Source organism: Eublepharis macularius, chromosome 10 (genome assembly GCF_028583425.1).
Source record: "Eublepharis macularius isolate TG4126 chromosome 10, MPM_Emac_v1.0, whole genome shotgun sequence".
NCBI classification, from domain to species: Eukaryota; Metazoa; Chordata; class Lepidosauria; order Squamata; family Eublepharidae; genus Eublepharis; species Eublepharis macularius.
In genome coordinates this window covers 19,159,164-19,179,341 of record NC_072799.1, presented here as the reverse complement: position 1 = coordinate 19,179,341, position 20,178 = coordinate 19,159,164, and the positions used below count along the sequence as shown (strand labels likewise).

The 20,178-nt window shown below is 44.0% G+C and overlaps 1 protein-coding gene across 1 annotated transcript in view; it reads right to left on the bottom strand.

The window, feature by feature from the left end:
* The window catches only part of IBSP (integrin binding sialoprotein), a 35,087-nt gene extending 16,403 nt beyond the window's left edge, over positions 1 to 18,684 (bottom strand). The window contains exons 1-4 of the mRNA XM_054990359.1: positions 18,610 to 18,684; positions 5,720 to 5,783; positions 2,692 to 2,742; positions 2,516 to 2,587 (exon numbers count right to left, since the gene is read on the bottom strand). Coding sequence (XP_054846334.1) covers positions 2,516 to 2,587; positions 2,692 to 2,742; positions 5,720 to 5,773 — 177 coding nt within the window. The 5' untranslated portion in view covers positions 5,774 to 5,783; positions 18,610 to 18,684. The remainder of the gene's footprint in view (positions 1 to 2,515; positions 2,588 to 2,691; positions 2,743 to 5,719; positions 5,784 to 18,609) is intronic.
* Positions 18,685 to 20,178: the final 1,494 nt, after the last annotated feature.

Here is a 20,178-nt window from a genome sequence, read left to right as displayed (position 1 = left end):
CAAGGTACATTTTCAGCATAGGTCGCTTATGTGGAAACAGGAATGTCATAGCTGTATCAGGCACCACAAGGCAGGAAATGTTCCTAGTCCATCCCAAGCAATAGAGGCTGAATAGCACTATACATTCGAACAATCAAGAGGTCATGCTGACACCCTGAAGCCCACAGGCATTTTGACGCTGTCCCTTGTATTGTCTGGACAGCAAGAAGCATGTAATTACAAGTTAGGCATGAACACAATTCTTCTTAGCCTTGCTGAAGCCATGGATTGGCACAAAAATATCCCTGTAACCATCATGCCAAACCAACATTCTGCCGAGGCACCATTCCCAGAATCAAGTCAATTTTTAGCTTCGTTTATAGGAGCCATCCTTGAAAACATGTAATTAGCATTCCCTGTACCACTCTCTCTTAGTCAAGAGAAGGCGATTGTCAGTCTACAAGATGGTGTTGCGTGCATATCCATCGTGTACCTAAAACGGTATTATCTTTTCTTATATTTAAGGTGGCGGGGGAAAGATGTTTAATGAACTAAATGGCTACTTCCAGTGACGCTTCTTTGCCAATGTGATCTTTCCCAGAACCAACCCACATCATTCCTGGGCTGATGCATGTTTACATTCTGCCATAAATTGATTCCTTTCCTGTGACTGGTCCATCATCTGCAGCTACCATCAAATGCATAACTTTGGACCAAGCTACAAGTGACGAATGACACAGGTTGGACACTTGTCAGCTTCCCTCAAGTTTTGATGGAAAATGTAGGCAGCTTGGCAGAAGGTTGGACAAGTGACCGTTGAAAAGTTCATTGGACAGCAGTTGGAGCGCCAAGCTGCAAGACCAGGACTCCTACATTTCCCATCAAAACTTGAGGGAAGCTGACAAGTGTCCAACCTGTGTCAGGCGTCACTTGTAGCTTGGCCCTGAGTTTTTTGCTTGTACAGCCCCCAAAGCCCAGCCCTTGCAATTGCAAGAAACTGTCTTGATGCTGTGTGGGGCGAGGACCTGAAAGAATCACAAACATTTTACATGGCGTTCATTGGCCCAATGGTTCTGTGAATTATTTGCTCTTTCTGGAAGGCTTTGCATAGGTAAATATGTCATGCACATGGCAGCAGCACAGTTTTGGAATGTTTAATTAGGATTTAAAGGATTGCAGGCCCAACTTCTGCATTTATTTCTGTATCTCATCTCAGAAATCAATGGTATCAGTTTTTAAGATCTGGCCTTGGGAGTCAATTTAAATGTTGGTGAGATGGGAAGTGTGACATTTTCACTCATTTTCACTCATATGAGTTGTTTTCCTGCCATCCTTAGTCAGGATGATGGAGAAATGGCATTCTGACTAAGGAAAGCCCTCCCTGTTCAGGTTTGCTTGTTGTCTACTCTTTTATTATTTAGACGCAGGGCTCATTTCAAGAGGGAACGCACAGGAATGCAGTTCTGGTAGTTCCCCAAAGAGGTCACATGTCAGGTGGCCCCGCCCACCTGACTCTCGTCCATTTTGGGCCAGTTTCGACCTGTATTGGGGCCGAAACGGCCTGGATCAGGCCTCTGACAGGTGGTGGATCACTCTCCCACTTAGCAGCGGCCTGATCCTGACCATTTGGGGCCCTTTTCCAGCCATTTTCAGCCCCTTTTGCCATTTTGGGCCCAATTTTGGCCCTGAATGGCCAAGATTGGGTCCAAAACAGCCAGAATAGGTAATGTCAGGGGATGTGGCATATGCAAATCAGTTATACTAATGACACACTTTCGGTGATGGCAAGAGGTGCGGCATATGCTAGTAAGTTATGCTATTGAGTTCCTCCAGCTCTTTTTCTACAAAATGACCCCTGTTTAGATGTAAGTTTGCTAGTCTCTTGTCAGGGTGAGAGATTCCCCCCCGCCCCCGGCTCCATTGTCCATTTCTGCTCCAAGCAGCAGTGGGAGAATTTTTTTTAAAATGGCGGCACTGTGTGTACTGTTATGTCATGTGTGGTGAAAACTCAGAAGTAACTGAGGGTAGCTCTAGGAATCACTGGTAATTCTGTGATTTTACCTTAAAGATTCTGGTATAAGTGCTATAAGGGACACTTGGCTCAGATTTTGCAGCAGCAAGAATGACCAATAGGTCATTTCTTCCTGCACTACTGCTGCATGGGAAGATGCAACGGGTGAGCTTAAGGCTTAGAAGGATGTAACTCCCCTTAGTTAGGCTCAACAAAGGCTTCATACTTTGCTGAGCAGAGTGGCTGGATACACCCCATTGATGTGGATAGTGCTTTTATGTTCCATGTCTTATGATTGATGGTTGTTTTTGCTGCTGGATGGGATGGTTTTGATGAGATTCATTGCATTAATGCTGATTTGTCTTAATGCTGTTTTTATGAATGCATTGTTCTCGTGAGCCACCTTGAGCACCTTTCCTGGAGAGGCCGCTTATACATAAATACTGCAAATACATACATACATACATACATACATACATACATACATACATACATACATACATACATACATACATACATACATACCTGGAATCTTTTCACAGGTGGGTAGTGGTAGGGATATCTGTAAAGGAAATACCGAAATCTGTTCTTGAATACCTGTCAAAAAAAGGAAACAGATTTTCAGTTGGCTGAATTGAGGCCAAAAATAATCTGCATAAGTTTCATTTTAAAAAAGACATTTCGTAAAGTTGACAACATACTGCATTTTCTTCTGAATCCTCGGCTTTAAATCTTCTGCGGAAGTTTTTTACCTGCAAAGAAAGAGGAAATTTCTTAGGGTGCGTGTGATTTTCTTTCTGTAGTTTATCACTTTGTAGACTTCACTGGTAACTTCAAAGAGTATTTTCTGGTTGGGAGAATGAGGGGGGTACATAGGTGGTTTCCCCCCTTCGGTTTGTGTTCTGAAGCTGTGTTAATTCTTTAGCTTCTGCAAAGAAAGAGTCAATAGCTCTACACTGACATCTAGTGAGAGAACTCAACATTTACCTTCATACAGCGAAGTGAAGTGTGCTGCTGAGCAAACCCTTCAAAATAAAAATGCCTCCAACCATTTTCAATAATGAGGCGGACGTTTCCAGAGGAGGACCGGGCTATACTTATTAGACACAAATCAGTGACCAGTGGGTGGGATGAGATCCGTACAAGATCAACAGTGTGGTAAGGACCTCCCTGACAGCCATAACTTCTGAGCTGCTGAAATGTCTGCAGGTGACTCTTTTGGATTCTACCATCTTTCAGAGGAGCCACAGGGCTGGGTCTGTCTGACTGTAGTAACAGCCAAAGCCTGTTGAAATAGTATTTGCAGCGATAATTACCTTGATTTCCCCATTCTCTAAGTCACTTTGAGAACCTTTGAAGATGAAGATTGACTAATACGTTAAATAAATATAGGGACATTAAAACAAAGATGCGCACACACTCTCTTTGAACGCTACGAGCTTACTACAAATGATCAAAGCTCTGACTGGAATATGGATAAAAAACAAAGATGCGCACACCCTCCCTTTGAATGCTATGAGCTTACTACAAATCAAAGCTCTGACTAGAATATGGATAAGAGAAACCAATCCATGTGGTCTGCTGCAGTGTAAGCTCATTCTAGATGTGTATTGTGTATCACCAAACATGATGGCGATCTAACAAGGAAGGGGTGCAGTGCATTGATAGAGCAGCCATTGCTGCTTTTCTTGCATAACATTTCAAGTTCAGTCCTCAGTGCTTCGATCTTAAAGGATCTCTCAGTCATAGGGCTGGGAATGTTATTGGTTAGTCAGAACAGACCACATAAGGCTGGATGGGCCAGTGAGCAGAGCCCGTTGGAGGTAGGTTCATTTCTTTATATTGGGGTGAGCCAATAGGTCAGGAGCAGAATGTCTGTTTTGCCTGCGTAAATTCTCAGATTCAGTTCCAATCCTTTCATCTACAGTTCAAAAGCAAACAGAGAACCTGCTTTTAAAGCCCCCTTAAAAGCCCTCTTTTAAAGCCTTCTATGCTCATGGCTGTCGCTGCATCCTCTGGCAGCAAATTCCACAATTTAATTCTTCATTGAGTGAAGAAGTATTTCCTATTGCCTGCCCTGAATCTAATAATGCTGGTGACCATGGTATGCCATTTCCCCCGTACTTTACCCTCATGGTTAGATGTTGTGGTTTCAAGCAACTCGGGCATCAGTCCATGACCAAATCCCTCCGATGGGATCTGCGGGGACCTGCTGCCCACTTATCCCCCTACCGGTGCTGCTTGCAGCTGCCGTTCTCAGTGTGGCCTGAGCAAGGGATGAAAGTGCTGCCAATGCACAGTGTTTTCTTTGAGCTTGTCAGCTTCCCACAAAGAGAGAGAGAGCCAGCTGGCAAGAAATCCAGCCGGTGGATGCTGGGCTCTGAATGAAGGAATCAGTCGCCTCCAGAAATAGTTGCTTTGCTTTTTGGCTTTAAGGATCATGCTAGAGCTGCTTCAGGGCATTCATAACCAGGGCTTTTTTTCAGCAGGAACGCGATGGAACGGAGTTCCGGAACCTCTTGAAAATGGTCACATGGCTGGTGGCCCCGCCCCCTGATCTCCAGACAGAGGGGAGTTGAGATTGCCCTCTGCGCCGCTCGGGCAATCTAAACTCCCCTCTGTCTGGAGATCAGGGGGCGGGGCCACCAGCCATGTGACCATTTTCTCCAAGGGCAACCCACTGAGTTCCACCACCTCTTTTCCCAGAAAAAAGCCCTGTTCATAACTATTACACAGGCATTGCCCTGAGGGATGAAAAGTGGGATATGGATTTGGAAATCAACACCTTTTTTACTGGCTTCAGCTTTTCCTACCCTTATCCCTGCTTCTCCTCTGTTTAATCTGGCTCTTGCTATTACTCTTCCTTGCCCTCTCCTATTTCCCTTCCTTCCCCCCACTGCCTTCCATCATGTTTTCTACCCATCCTGCTGGCTCCAGCTCAGTTCTGGTCTACAACTTTCTCTTTATTTTCTCCACTCCACTCTTTCTGGCTGCACTGTCCCCTCACCTTCCAGATCTCCAAAAGACCCCCATTACCCATCTGCCCAGTTTCCCTACCCCAAAGCCCACTTGTCTCTTTTTCCTTCTCTTCCCCAATCCAACCCACTCACCAGTTCCTAACTCATCCACCCAATGTTTTTCTTTTCCCGCTGATCCCTGCTTTTTCCATTTTCATACAGTGTTTTCAGTCCAAGATGTCTGCCATTTTTTCATTATGCATAGACATTGCTACTTACATGCAGGTGAGGTTAATTTTTTTTGGTATTTTTTCATATTTTTCTGCAAACCTATGGATTATCTCAGCTTTCCAGAAAAATATACCCTAACCCTAAGTTCTTCCCTTGTGGTTTTTTGATCTGCACAATTCGGCAACTCAGGTAAATTAGATACATGATGGGTAAGTGGTTGCAATAAATGCAAAATCTTATTTGTCATATGTGAGTTCTACTTGAAAACGTTTATGGGGGGCAGAATTTAACATGGATGAGAATCTCCACTCCAGCCTTTTGTATTCCAGTATGATGGGTTATTGATTGATATGATTTACCAATTAATGTTGCACATAGAAGAATACAGAGCATCAGCTGCAAAAAAAAAATCAATTAAATTGTAACAATAATTTATAATTAAACTGTAATCAGTACATACAAGGAGTGGACCTGTCCTGTAGTACACAAGTGAATTCTTTCAGTGGCCTGCATTAGATAAAGAATTGTTAGCTTTACTTACAGAGAAAGCACAAGCGATTCCCAAAAGGCAAAGAAAGAGTAGTGCTGTCCTCATGTTTTGCTGTCTGAAGATAAAAACAAAACACAATTAGGAACAATTGATTGATTGATGATTGATTGATTGGTTGGTTGGTTGATTACATTTATAGCCCGCCCGCCCTGCGAGTGGGCTTAGTGCGGGTTACAGAAATAGATAAATTACAGTGTAAAACAGATAAAACAGTAAAATAATAAAATCACATCTCAACATAGCAGTATACATTTCAGTATACTGCTGACAGAGCTGCTACTGACAGTTGCTTATATAAGTTAAAGGTCTTTCTATGAAATTGAGGTTTGGGTGCTATGTCCAAATGGATGTAAACTCTGATTGACAAATGAGACATTTATTTATTTATTTGAGATGTTTATACGCCCATTAGATTCTGATATTGTGCAGCTTTTTATTTATTGTTGTTATCTGCTTTGGTTTCTTATTATCTAAGAAACCAAAGCAGATAACAACAATAAATAAAAAGCTGCACAATATAACTTAATTCTAAGAATGACAGATTAAAATAATCTGCAAGTTTGTGTTTCACTGTCATGAAAGATTTACTGTGTCCTAAGAGACAGAGAGAATGTATGAATGTTTTTTGGGTCTTTGTTTATGGTCTTGAAATAAACCAGATTTGAATACATATATACAATCCTGCCTCATTTTAGGGTTGCCAGGTTCTTTTACCCTCCTGCTACACACCTGTGTGAAACTTTTTAAGAATCAGCCCATTTGAGGCCCAAGTCAGCCCGAAGCAAAGTGCAGGAACATTCCCATGGCCAGCGTGATGATGTCACTCCTGGAAGTGATGTCATCACGCCCCACCAGGAGCTCACCCACTGCGGGCTTGCCCGGGAAGCATTTTCCCAGTGCCTTCCCCCCCCCCACAAGCCAGGTGAGTGGTGGCAGGTGGCAGAGGCTAGAAGTGGGGGATCACAAGCCCCCACTGGGGGACTAGCAGCCCTACCTCATACTGAACCAGACCCTTGGTCAATTGACACCAGCACTCTCTGCTCTGACTGGCAGCAGCTTTCACATTATCTAATGCCTGATCTTCTTAACTGGAAAGGTCCAGGATTGGACCTGGGACTTTCTCCATACAAAGCAAAATTCTACCATGATGGCCAGTCCCTGGGTGGTGGGAAGAGTAGCAGAAATGAAGCAGTGGATACAGGGCCGGTGCCAGCATTTCTAGCGCCTGAGGCGGATAGCTGCTCACTACCATGCCACCAGGGCACCTGGCTCGCCAGGAGCCGAGCCGAGGTGGGCAGCAGTGGCGAAGGGGTAGAAAGGCGAGTGAGGTGGCCCGCTTTTCCACTCGCCTCCCTGCTCACTGCCGCACAGCTGGGATGCCCAGCTCGCCGGGACCCGAGTTGAGGTGAGCAGCAGCGGCGAAGGGGCAGAGAGGCGAGCGGGGATGAAGCCTCCTTCTAAGTTCAGCACTTACGGTGGCTGCCCCCACCGCCTCAATGGACGCGCCGGCCCTGACTGGATAACTTGTTGGCTTTGTACATAAAACGCAAGCAGTGCTATCATCCAATCAATAGCCATTGATAACAATGGGTTTAGGTTGGAGTAACTTTGCATGGGATTGCAGTGATAGCGTGTCAAATTCCCATTCAGCTCTGAAGTTTGCTCGGTGGACTTTGGTAAGTCATAACTTCTCTACCAAGTCTACACTACATTTAGGGGGAAAGGATATAAAATATAAGTCTTGAAAAACTATTAAGGTCAGCAGAAGCATATTCCATTTTATGTTCCTCAAGATTTATCAAAGGAACTTTATTTTATTTTTAATGTAGTTGATTATCTGGGTCATTTTTCCTGAACATATGAAGTTACTTGTATCAAAGGGGCCATAGCGTCGAAATCGCAGGAGGTCATAGCCCCTCTCTATACTGCCTTGGTCAGGCCACACCTGGGTCTGTTTCAGCCTGGATTGGGGCCAAAACGGCACGGATCTGGAGGCCTCACTTCAAAAAGGATGTGGACAAAATCGAGAGGGTGCAGAGGAGAGCGACAAGAATGATCAGGGGTCTGGAGACTGAGCCCTACGAGGAAAGGCTGAGGGCCTTGGGAATGTTTAGTTTGGAGAAGAGGAGGTTGAGGGGGGACATGATTGCTCTCTTTAAATATTTGAAAGGCTGTCATTTGGAGGAGGGCAAAGAGCTGTTCCAGTTGGCAGCAGAGGGTAGGACGCGAAGCAATGGGCTAAAACTACATGCACAAAGGTACTGGCTGGATATTAGGAAAAACTTTTTCACGGTCAGAGTAGTTCAGAAGTGGAATCAGCTGCCTAGGGAGGTGGTGAGCTCCCCTTCACTGGCAGTTTTCAAGAAGAGGCTGGATGAATACTTGTCAGAGATGCTTTAGGCTGATCCTGCACTGGGCAGGGGGTTGGACTAGATGGTCTGTATGGCCCCTTACAACTCTATGATTCTATGATTCTATGATTCTACTTCCACCATTGGTCCATGTTGCTCCGTCCTGACTCCTCTGACTGGCAACCACTGTCTTGGGCCTCTGCCAGAAAAAGTTTTCCCAAAGCCACCACAGAGGAAAGCACCCAAATAAAAAAATGGCTCTATTAAATAATAAACAATATGATAATGTAAATGAGCATAGAAACACATTTAGAAAAATATAACATACACCATAAATATAAATAAGCTGGACAATAGATATAATCGTAATGTATATTGTAGTACAAATTAACATGTCATACTGGACATAACTTCTTCAGATATCCATGCCCAGGGCTCATTTCGAGGGGGAACATACAGGAACGCAGTTCTGGCAGTTCCCCAAAGAGGTCACATGTCAAGTGGCCCCACCTGACTCTCGGCCATTTTGGGTCCGTTTCAGCCTGGATTGGGGCCAAAACGGCATGGATCAGGCCTCTGACTAGGGATGTGCGTTTCGGCATTCAGAATGCCGAAAGAATGCCGAAACAAAAGTGTTTCGGCTTCTTTAGGGGAATGCCGAAACGTTTCGGGGAATGCCGAAACGTTTCGGGTAGCCGAAAGAAAAAAGCCGAAACGTTTCGGGATTCTTTCGGCTTTCTTTCGGCTTTTCAATGGGAAAATGCCTCCGTCTTCCCGGACGTCTGGGGGAGGCATTTTCCCACCGAATAAGCCCAAAATTGGTGGAGACCTTCCTCTAACCCTTCTCTAACAACCACCCAAGTTTCAGACAGATTGGACTTTGAGGGGCCATGTTATGGCCCCCCAAAGCAGGTCCCCCCATCCTCCCATAAGAAAGCGAAGGAGCAGCATATTGTTAGCATGCTGCTGCTCATCTTTCTTCATTATTTCCTATGGGGAAAAATGAAGAGGCAGGCTTCCTTTGCCAGGGGTGGCATTTTGCATGCAAAATGCCCCCTCACCCTCAGGGGCCCTTCTCCCACCCCTCCTCCCACCCCCCACCAAGGCTCAGCCTGCTCCCACTTGGGGGGGCCATTTCATGGCCTCCCCAAGTAGGTGCTCTAATCTCTACCACTGACAGCTGGGGGAGGCTTGTGTTGCCAGGGGTGGCATTTTGCATGCAAAATGCCCCCCAGCCCTCTGGGGCCCTTCTCCCACCCTTCCTCCCACCCCCCACCAAGGCTCAGACTGCTCCCACTTAGGGGGGGCATTTCATGGCCTCCCCAAGTAGGTCCTCTCAGCCCCTAAAGTCCACCCCTTACAGCCCCACACAAACCCAATTCCCCCCCAGCTGCCACACACAGACCCAAATCCCCACATTAGCCCCTCACAGACCCAAATCCACCCCCACCTGCCCCACACCCATAACCCCAGGAACAGGCTGGCAAAGGCCAGCCCTCTCCCTTTGTTCCCTATGCTGGGAACTTCTAAACTCTCTTTCCCTGGGCAATTCTGCACAGCCCAGGGGTGCCACAATGGTGGGCACACTTCTGAGTGCCAGCTGGTCCCTGTGAAAGAGCACCTGAACCACAGACACCCTCCCTCAAATTCCCCCACCACCTACAGAGATGGCTGGCCAGCCAGCCCCATTGTTCCCTATGATGGGAACCAACTGCACAACAAAGAATAAAACAAGAACAACACAAAATAAAGTTTTAAATTTTTTTTTCTCCCTTCCAAAGTACAAGTAGGCAAAGCATTATGACACATTACACCAGCAGTCCCCCACACAGAAAAATTAAAACAAAACTCACTTAACATCAGAGAATCACAAAGCACAATTCCTGTCAAAAACACTTTATTTCTTGAACAGCTTTAGGTTACACAGCAGGGGGGAACACCAAAGGGCATGGCAGCACTATCTTACACAAAAATAACACAACTCACTTAACATCAGAGAATCACAAAAACACAATTCCTGGCAAAAACACTTTATTTCTTGAACAGCTTTAGGTTACACAGTAGGAGGGCACAACAGGACATGATAGCAATGTACTACAAAAAATAATACAACCCACTTCACCGTTTTTGACAGCAATTGTGTTTGTGTGATTCTCTGATGTGAAGTGAGTTGTGTTATTTTTGTGTAGTACACTGCTTTCCTTCTCTGTGGTGCCTTCCTACTGTGTAACCTAAAGCAGTTACAGAAATAAAGTGCTTTTGACAGCAATTTTTTGGGGTGATTCTTTAATGTGAAGTGAGTTGTGTTATTTTTGTGTAAGATACTGCTTCCATGCCCTTTGGTGTTCCCCCCCTGCTGTGTAGCCTAAAGCTGTTCAAGAAATAAAGTGTTTTTGACAGGAATTGTGCTTTTGTGATTCTCTGATGTTAAGTGAGTTGTGTTATTTTTGTGTAAGATAGTGCTGCCATGCCCTTTGGTGTTCCCCCCTGCTGTGTAACCTAAAGCTGTTCAAGAAATAAAGTGTTTTTGACAGGAATTGTGCTTTGTGATTCTCTGATGTTAAGTGAGTTTTGTTTTAATTTTTCTGTGTGGGGGACTGCTGGTGTAATGTGTCATAATGCTTTGCCTACTTGTACTTTGGAAGGGAGAAAATAATTTTTTTAAAACTTTATTTTGTGTTGTTCTTGTTTTATTCTTTGTTGTGCAGTTGGTTCCCATCATAGGGAACAATGGGGCTGGCTGGCCAGCCATCTCTGTAGGTGGTGGGGGAATTTGAGGGAGGGTGTCTGTGGTTCAGGTGCTCTTTCACAGGGACCAGCTGGCACTCAGAAGTGTGCCCACCATTGTGGCACCCCTGGGCTGTGCAGAATTGCCCAGGGAAAGAGAGTTTAGAAGTTCCCAGCATAGGGAACAAAGGGAGAGGGCTGGCCTTTGCCAGCCTGTTCCTGGGGTTATGGGTGTGGGGCAGGTGGGGGTGGATTTGGGTCTGTGAGGGGCTAATGTGGGGATTTGGGTCTGTGTGTGGCAGCTGGGTGGGGGAATTGGGTTTGTGTGGGGCTGTAAGGGGTGGACTTTAGGGGCTGAGAGGACCTACTTGGGGAGGCCATGAAATGGCCCCCCCAAGTGGGAGCAGTCTGAGCCTTGGTGGGGGGTGGGAGGAAGGGTGGGAGAAGGGCCCCAGAGGGCTGGGGGGCATTTTGCATGCAAAATGCCACCCCTGGCAAGACAAGCCTCCCCCAGCTGTCAGTGGTAGAGATGAGAGCAGAGCACCTACTTGGGGAGGCCATGAAATGCCCCCCCAAGTGGGAGCAGGCTGAGCCTTGGTGGGGGGTGGGAGGAGGGGTGGGAGAAGGGCCCCTGAGGGTGAGGGGGCATTTTGCATGCAAAATGCCACCCCTGGCAAAGGAAGCCTGCCTCTTCATTTTTTCCCCATAGGAAATAATGAAGAAAGATGAGCAGCAGCATGCTAACAATATGCTGCTCCTTCGCTTTCTTATGGGAGGATGGGGGGACCTGCTTTGGGGGGCCATAACATGCCCCCCCAACGTCCAATCTGTCTGAAACTTGGGTGGTTGTTAGAGAAGGGTTAGAGGAAGGTCCCCACCAATTTTGGGCTTATTCGGTGGGAAAATGCCTCCCCCAGACGTCCGGGAAGACGGAGGCATTTTCCCATAGAAAAAAGCCGAAAGAATGCCGAAATAATGCCGAAAGAATCCCGAAAGTCGAAAGCCGAAAGAGATTCTTGTTTCGGCTTTCGGCTTTAACGATAGAGAATCTTCTTTCGGCTTTCTACTTTCGGCTATAGCCGAAAATTTTTGGCTTGCACACCCCTACCTCTGACGGGTGGTGGATCACTCTCCCACTCAGCAGTGGCCCGATCCTGACCATTTTGGGCCCCTTTTTGGCCATTTTCAGCCCCTTTTTGCCATTTTGGGCCCAATTTCGGCCCTGAATGGCCAGGATTGGGTCCAAAACAGCCAGGTTAGGTGATGTAAGGGGGTGTGGCATATGCAAATCAGTTATGCCAATGACACACTTCTGGTGATGGCAAGGGGCGTGGCATATGCTAATGGGTTATGCCAATGGGTTATGCTAATGAGTTCCTCCAGCTCTTTTTCTACGAAATGACCCCTGTCCATGCCCAATTATCAGTCATTTGTCCTTGAAAAGAAGATACTAGTAATATTCACTTCAGGCATATCATGGAGCTTGTCTCCATGTTTTCCAGTGTAAAGCATCCATTCTGCAAATTTCCTCTACAAACAAAGGAATCACTCAGAAAGGATGAAAGAAATTACTTGTACCAAAGGAGTCAAGAGCCTGGGGAACTTGTCAGTTACATTATTCATATTCATTGTTCAGTATATTCATATCCACAGTTCGATATGAAATGTTAATTTATTCTACAATATACTTACTGAACTGTTATAATTATATTTATATCTGTTGTTTGGCATATTTATATTTATTTCTCAGTATAAATTATAGTTAGAGCCAGTTTGGTGTGGTGGTTAAGAGTGTGGGACTCTAATCTGGAGAGCCGGGTTTGATTCCCCACTCTTCCCCTTGAAGCCAGCTGGGTGACCTTGGGTCAGTCACAGCTTCTAGGAGCTCTCTCAGCCCCACCCACCTCACAAGGTGATTGTTGTGAAGATAATATTAACATACTTTGTAAACTGCTCTGAGTGGGCATTAAGTTGTCCTGAAGGGTGATATATAAATTGAATGCTGTTGTTATTATATTTATTGTTTTATATGTATTTATGAGGTCATTTATTCCCATATTTCTTATTCTTTGATATAGCCAATTGTTTTTACTTGGGTCTTTTCCTCTGTAGTTGTTTTGATTTTCCAGAAAAAAGATCTCAGCACTTGCTAACAAGTGGAGATGGTAGAACTTGGAACCTTCTACATAAAAAGCAGATGTGAGACATAAGAAGAGCTGTCCTGGGTCAGACCAGTAGTCCATCTAATACGGCATCCTGTTTCAAGCAGTAAGCATGATCTCTTACCAGCATCTAATCTCTGATTCAGAACATTTGCAAAGCAGGAAGATAGAGATTAACAAAGAGGAAAACTTGGTTATGAATGAGCTCTCACATAAGCACTGCTTCATACCAAAGTTCTTATAACATCTAATAAAATATCTGTTCCTGTTTCTTCCAATATTGGCCTGTGATTGATGAGAAAGAGAGCTTTTCACTGCCGTTTATTAATAAGGTCACAGATACATGCTCTGTTTTGTTCAAGCAGCCCTCCTGCCAAATCCCAGCCATGCAGAGGAATATTAAATACCAGTCTAAGGAAGGCAGTTAAGATGTAAATTCTGGAGAATTAACCATTAATTACATTTGTAAGTTCAACAAAGTTACCGCTAAGATTAAGTCACTCTGTGAAAGCTCTGGGCATGACTTCAGGTTCTATGAGGTCCCCAACTCTAGATTTCCTGTACAAATCGTGAGAACTAAGTGTAGCCAATCATTAGAGGGGGAGGAGTTTTCCTACCATTCCATGGATTTTGATATATCGTTTCCTGATTTCTCGTCCTCTAACCCTTGAATATAATACATTATAGAAACAGAATTTGGAAAGGATTCTGTTGGAAAGGATTTGGAAAGGATACTGAAAACTATCTGAAAGCCTCCTTCTGCTCCACATAGGAAAATTTAGGCCCAAAGCATGCCAGACACGTTGTGGAATTTAGGAAATCAGTTATATTTGTCGAGAACTCAGCTGACCTGTAGGCTTATCTGGAAGGACTGAGTACATATGAAGCTGCTTAATACCGAAACCAGATGACCAGAAGCAGGGACATTGGGGGGGGGTGTCAACAATTCTGGGTGACCTTGTCATTCATGGGTTTGGAAAAACTAGGGAATTTATTTTCAGACAAATTTTTAGATTGAATCTGCATGAGGTGTGTGTGGGGGGAGCTAAAGGGAACCTTTGCCTGGAGGCCCAGGGCTACTTTTGGTAGACTTATTCAACACTAGAGATGGGCATGAACTGCAAGACGAACTAAAGTTCGTCACAAACTGGGCCAGGTTGTGCTTTGCGAACCAGTGATTCGCAACTGGTCTGCCAGTTCATTTGGTTTGTGTAAAAGTCCAATACCCCTTTCCGTGCCGCTGCAAAGTGGCATGGAAAGGGGCATTTAACCCCCTGCCCGATCAGCTGCTTGTCAGGGATCTCCCCGCTAAGCAGCTGATCTAAGCTGGTGGTGGGGGGGTGAAATGCCCCTTTTTGTGCCACTTTGCAGCAGCACAGAAAGGGGTACTTAAATCCCACGAACCGGTTCATGAACTGGGGCGAGTTCATGAAAGTTCATGGTTCGTGGTTCGTGAAGTGGGATGAACCACGAACCACAAGGTTTATTTTTCCCCCGGCTCATTCCCACCTCTACTCAACACTGACTGTTCTGACTGCCAATGTCCCCCCAGCTCTCAGGCAGAGAAAGATCTCTCCTTTCACCTGCTACCAAAAATCCTTTTTCAGTTGGAGATACCAGGGATTGAACAAGGAAACTTGATGTCACTTCTGGCATGACCCAGAAGTGATGTCATCATATGGGCAATGCTTTAGCATTCTCCCCAAACTCTCCAGTTTAATCATAGAGTTTGGGACAAATGCTAGAGTGAGAGACTAGAGGAGGTATTGGGGAGGCATGATGAGAGTCATCTATAGGAATTGCCAGAAACTCTTTGGTTTTACCATAGAGTTTTCAGTAATTCCTAGAGAGGTATGGCATCGATTCTGGGCTTTACATGGCGTTGAAGTCACACCATTGGCCCAGCAAACATTTTAATTTCACTTTTCTCCTGCCACTACTTAGAGCAACAGTGGGAAATAGGAGCTAGAGGGGGAGCATCCCTTGCTTCTACGCTATAGAGCGTACTGCCACTATGCACTTTGAAAATTGAGAAATGTGTTAAGCTACTGTTTTATTTATTGAGATTGCATCCATCAAAACTGTTTAGGTAACTGCTTTGAAAAAGGGGAATCTGGAACGGGAACCTCTTGCTGGCGACCCGTCAGCAGTTACTTTTATTGTATTTAAAATCTTATAGCACGGTAACATTTGTATGTACCCATGCATGTTATGAAGAATATTTGTGATGGATGATAAACCTCAGGCGTTGTGATATTGTATATACACTTTAATTCATTCAAGGTACAATTTGATTTATGAGAATCACTGATTAAAACTCATGATTATTACTTTATTGTTGTAGCATAGTTAGTTGGGTGCGGTTATACAGATTGTTGCTCTACCAGAGGACTGTCAATCTTAGTCCCAGGAGATAAAGTGGAGCAGGGACATGAGAGGTGACCATCAGCGATGGTGTGATGTCATTTCCAGGGAAAACTTGGAAGCGGTGCCATGCCTCTCTAGGAATAACTGGAAACTTTATGGTAAAGCCATAGAGTTTTTGACGATTCCTAGGCAGGCACAATGTCACTTTTGGGTTTTCCCAGGAGTTCTCTCAAATCCCAACAGCCATTTTTTTTTCTTTCTCCCACCGGCTGCTGGAGTACTGGTATGGCAACCCTAGTCCCAGGTCAAATGGCCTTCCTGCTCCATCCTCCAACTGGCCCTTACTTGTGGTCTAGGCAGAAAGTCTTTTCTTCTTATCCATCACCAACAGAAACAAGTCACACAGTCCTTTTCCCATTCAAAATCTCCAGTCTTTGGATCAGATTAATCAACTCTAGCTTGGGAAATTCCTAGATATTTAGGGGTGGAGCCTGGGAACGGTGCAATTTGGGGAGGGGAGGGACCTCAGTAGGAATGGGATGCCATCAAGTCTATCTTCCGAATCTCCAGGAATTTCTCAAGCCATAGTTGAAACCATAGCCCAAGAGCTCTTGGCCTTTGTCCCAAACCTAGGACATAAGTTTGGCTTGCTGGCAGTACCGTCACCATCTTGGGACATATTTGTGATTCATTTCCTGCTTGAAGTTTGCATTGGGGGACCTGCCACGGTATAGATGCAATTGTAAATTGTATTTTTAATGTTCATTTTGTAAGCCATTTTGAGTTCATGGTGTGGGAGAAAATTGGGATAAAAATATTCTAAACAAATAAATGTCTGGGTTGCATGAGAGACACATCTCAGCTATATGAAAGGCATGTTTAACATAGGAGAACACACAGTTTTGCACATTCTTAACATATCTGTTATGGGAATGAACAGTTGTTTGTTAAATGAGGCTTTTTGAATCCAGCATAGGTTTGGGGCCTTTCCATGTGTCGTGGCTTTGGAGGTTTTTTATGCTAGTCTAATCTCGGATCCTTATTCCCTATCACCATTTGTGTGTTAAAAAGATATGAGGAGTGGAGGATAGGACTGGATCCTTGTGGGTCTTCCCCCATCTGCCTGTAATTTGGCCATCTGACATGGTATGGTGGTGCCTTGGATGAGAGGTGAAGACCATAAGACCATAAGGTGAAGACCACACCTCATCCTCCTTCTTCAAAGCCCTCCTTCGCAGTCATGCTGTTGTGTCACCTGAGATGCAAGGACTCCTCCCAACATACGCTCAGCCTTTGTATAGGTGAGGACAGTTACTTTCATACACAATGAAACAATGGCTGATTCTGCACACGTTGGATAATGCACTTTCAATGCATTTTATCAATCATTTGAGGTGGATTTTTTGTTCTGCACACAAAAAAATCCATTCCAAATGATCTATAAAGAGGATTGGAAGTGCATTATTCAACGTGTGCGGAATCACTCCCCATGTGTCTGTGCACCAGAGGAAAATTCTACAGATATGTGAAATGAACGCCTTTGATTGCATTGTTGCTTATTTAAGTCTGAATCACTGGGTTGGATACAGCCAGGTCTTCCACTGGGTAAAAAGGGAGATCTTGCCTACCAAAGAGGCTGTACCAAAGAGGGGTCAGAGGACTCCATGGACAAAGGCCACGTAGGATGGGAACCGGCTTAAAACTGTGCTAAAGGCCGGCTGGATTCAATGCATGGTTTGGATCATAACAAAGAACAGCAGATCCAAATGAGTGGCTCCTCGTTCTAGACCATCATAGTCTGTCTTATAGTAGTTACCTTGTATTTCAACACAGCTACAACGAGTGTCTTACTTAAAAAAAAAAAAAACTTGGCACCAAGGCTGCCCAGGAACAGTTTCATTCATTTCAACAGGGTGAAATGCAGCCCACGGTTAATTGAATGTGGTTGGTGGTCTCCTCAAAACTTTCATAACGCTGGAGGGCTTCCAAGTTTACATGGGCTGACTTTGTAGGGGAATTTGACCAAAGATGACAGCAGCATGGCTTGAAAGCTAGGGTGGAGGAATCTTCAGACAGCTAAATATTGCTGGATCTTTTGGGAATCTCTGAGTGGGAATCTTTTGTACACAGCCTTGAGTTTCAAATAAGAAGGGAGGGGTGTAAATGAAATCAAGGGTGAAATCAAGGCCAGTTTGGTGTAGTGGTTAAGAGTGCAGGACTCTAATCTGGAGAGCCGGGTTTGATTCCCTACTCCTCCACTTGAAGCCAGCTGGGTGACCTTGGGCTAATCTCAGCTCTCTGGAGCTCTCTCAGCCCCACCCACCTCACAGAGTGTTCTGTTGTGGGGATAATAGTAGCATACTTTGTAAACTGCTCTGAGTGGGCGTTAAGTAAAGTCATCCTGAAGGGCGGTATATAAATTGAATGTTGTTGTTGTTATTATTATCCTTTTCAACATAGTGAGCTGTCAATCCTGAGTGAATTCACCTCTGTTATAATGCTAATAATTTGATAGGGGCCACATAACATCTTAGGGATTAAATTCCTAGGACGGCATTAGTTCTTTTTGGAATAGATAACAACAATGGCAGCTTTGCATGCATCTTTTTGTTTAAATTAGCCTTAAGACCTGAAATAAACCACAAATTTAATTTTATCGATGCCATCCATGTTTGTGGCTTGGTTTCTTTAGGGAAAACGGTAAGCCAGGAAATTCGTTCACCATGAATCTATAGGTGACTTTGTATACCGGCTCAGCTCTCAGTTGCAATTTGAGGACTACAATAATGACCTACTTTACAAGGCTGTTGTAAGGATGCTAACATAATGCATGAGAAGCATATCGAACAGACAAAAAGCAAAGGTAGATATTGATACTATGTGTAGGTTTGTTATATGAAGTTGGAGGAATTTTTAAAAAAGAAATAAGTGTTTCATTCTCCCTTCTCCATTCAAGTAGTAATGCTTTAATAAATTCCATCCAAGCGTCTTAGATGGCAGGGGGCAAAGGAATATTGTTTCCTAGCTTATAAAATGGGAAGTTCAAATTTTGTTCTGTTTGATCACATTGGTCACAGAAAGTGAGCAAAAGGGGTTTTTTTAAAAAAAATCTACTAAACATTGCTTTAAATCCTAGAAGCCACACTGTTAAATCCACACCTAAAAAATAAAACATAGATGAACTCCAAAGCAGAATGAGAAATTCAGAAATCCAAGGATTTGAGAAGGGTGAAAAGCTTTCCACTTGCATAGAATCAAGTTGCCAGACACTTACCGTTTTGCTGTCCTGAAGAGTACAGGCTGGTCTCCAAGGAGTCAGGGGACCGAGATTTAACAGTTCATCTGTTTGTTCTTGGTCATCCTCCTGGAATATAAACACTATTTTTACCCTCCACTAGCCAATCACCACTTTCTTTGTGTGATGTCAGCAGATGGATTCTTACCAGAAAATCTCCAAACTTCAACATTTTTTTCCTAGTCCCAGATTTTGTTTCTAAACATAATATGCCATTTTAGTGCCCAGAGTTTTGCATCATTCCACTTAATTGAAGGGTTGAGCCAGAGATGAATAGCTTTAGAGGTTGAGATGTATAATAATGGTCTAGATTTAAATTAAAACTAAATATTGGGAACATTAGTTGGGGTGTGTTTTTTTTAAAGGAGTTTTCTTTGGGGGTGGGGCAGAACGTCCAAGTGGAATTTCTCTCTTTTCTGCTGCAAGACTGTCTATAAACAAGAGAAGTTGGGGAAGTTTAATTTGTTCAAGAGGGGATTAAAGTGTGGACTCGGGTGTCAAATGTGCCATTTCACACACAACATTCTTCTGTGTGAAAACACTAACATGCAGGCAAAACGTACATAGCACATACTATTGGGTTAATAACAGGCAGCTGTTTATTTTTCAAAAGATGGCTAAAGTGGGCCCATTATTAGATTCCCCATATATGTTTTAAAGATAATAGCAGATATTAAAGTGGAGAGGGAAGAATTTGGATCAGAGCTCATCTGGAACAGAAGGAGTAATAACTGATAATCCTTTTTTCTTACACCGTTTCCCAATATAACTAGACCTGCTATTTGCTCCACGGGGTGGGGGGGCACACAAAATTCAGGTACCATATAAATACTTTATGTTTCCTTCCCTCAAGGCAAAAAGCAGTTCCAGAGGGGGTGATTTAAATCAGGAAAATGAGAAGATGCCACTGAGAGCAATGTATGAACTCCCCTGCAACCTGCAAATTTTAGCAACCTTATTAAAACTCTTTTTTCACTTCAATAATAATTGCTTGGAAGTTTTTCTTAACCAGGTCTCTCTATGGACATCTCAAAATTCCGCTTTCAGTGTCATTGGATGGAAGCTCTAGAATTTATCAACTCTGCCCCTTGCAAGAAACGTTTCTTCAGCTGCTCCAAACACCCAGCATGACATTTTAAACTAGTGAGAGACAGACAGCAACCTCCATTAATAGTTTTCTATTTAATCTCAGGTATGAATTTACAGAACTCTCATAAAGAATTTTACTACATTTGATGGGACATCTTTTTGCTTCCCTTAAACAGCTTGTGTTGTTTCCCACAGATGCCTGTTTTCACTGAGAGTTTTCAAATGGACCTCTAAATTCTGTTTTAGGGAAACTTTAGCCAGTGAAAACAAGACAAATGGACATTTTAAGCAGGAAATATAATAAGAATGGGGAGGACGAAGGAGATATATTCAGCCAAGCATACATTGTATGGCCAAGTCAGAGGGACAAAACTAGAGGACAGATATACACACTGAATTTTGGCCAGGACGCCAAAATTAGCAATCTAATCTTGGAGAATCTACTCTTTACCGCAAGTT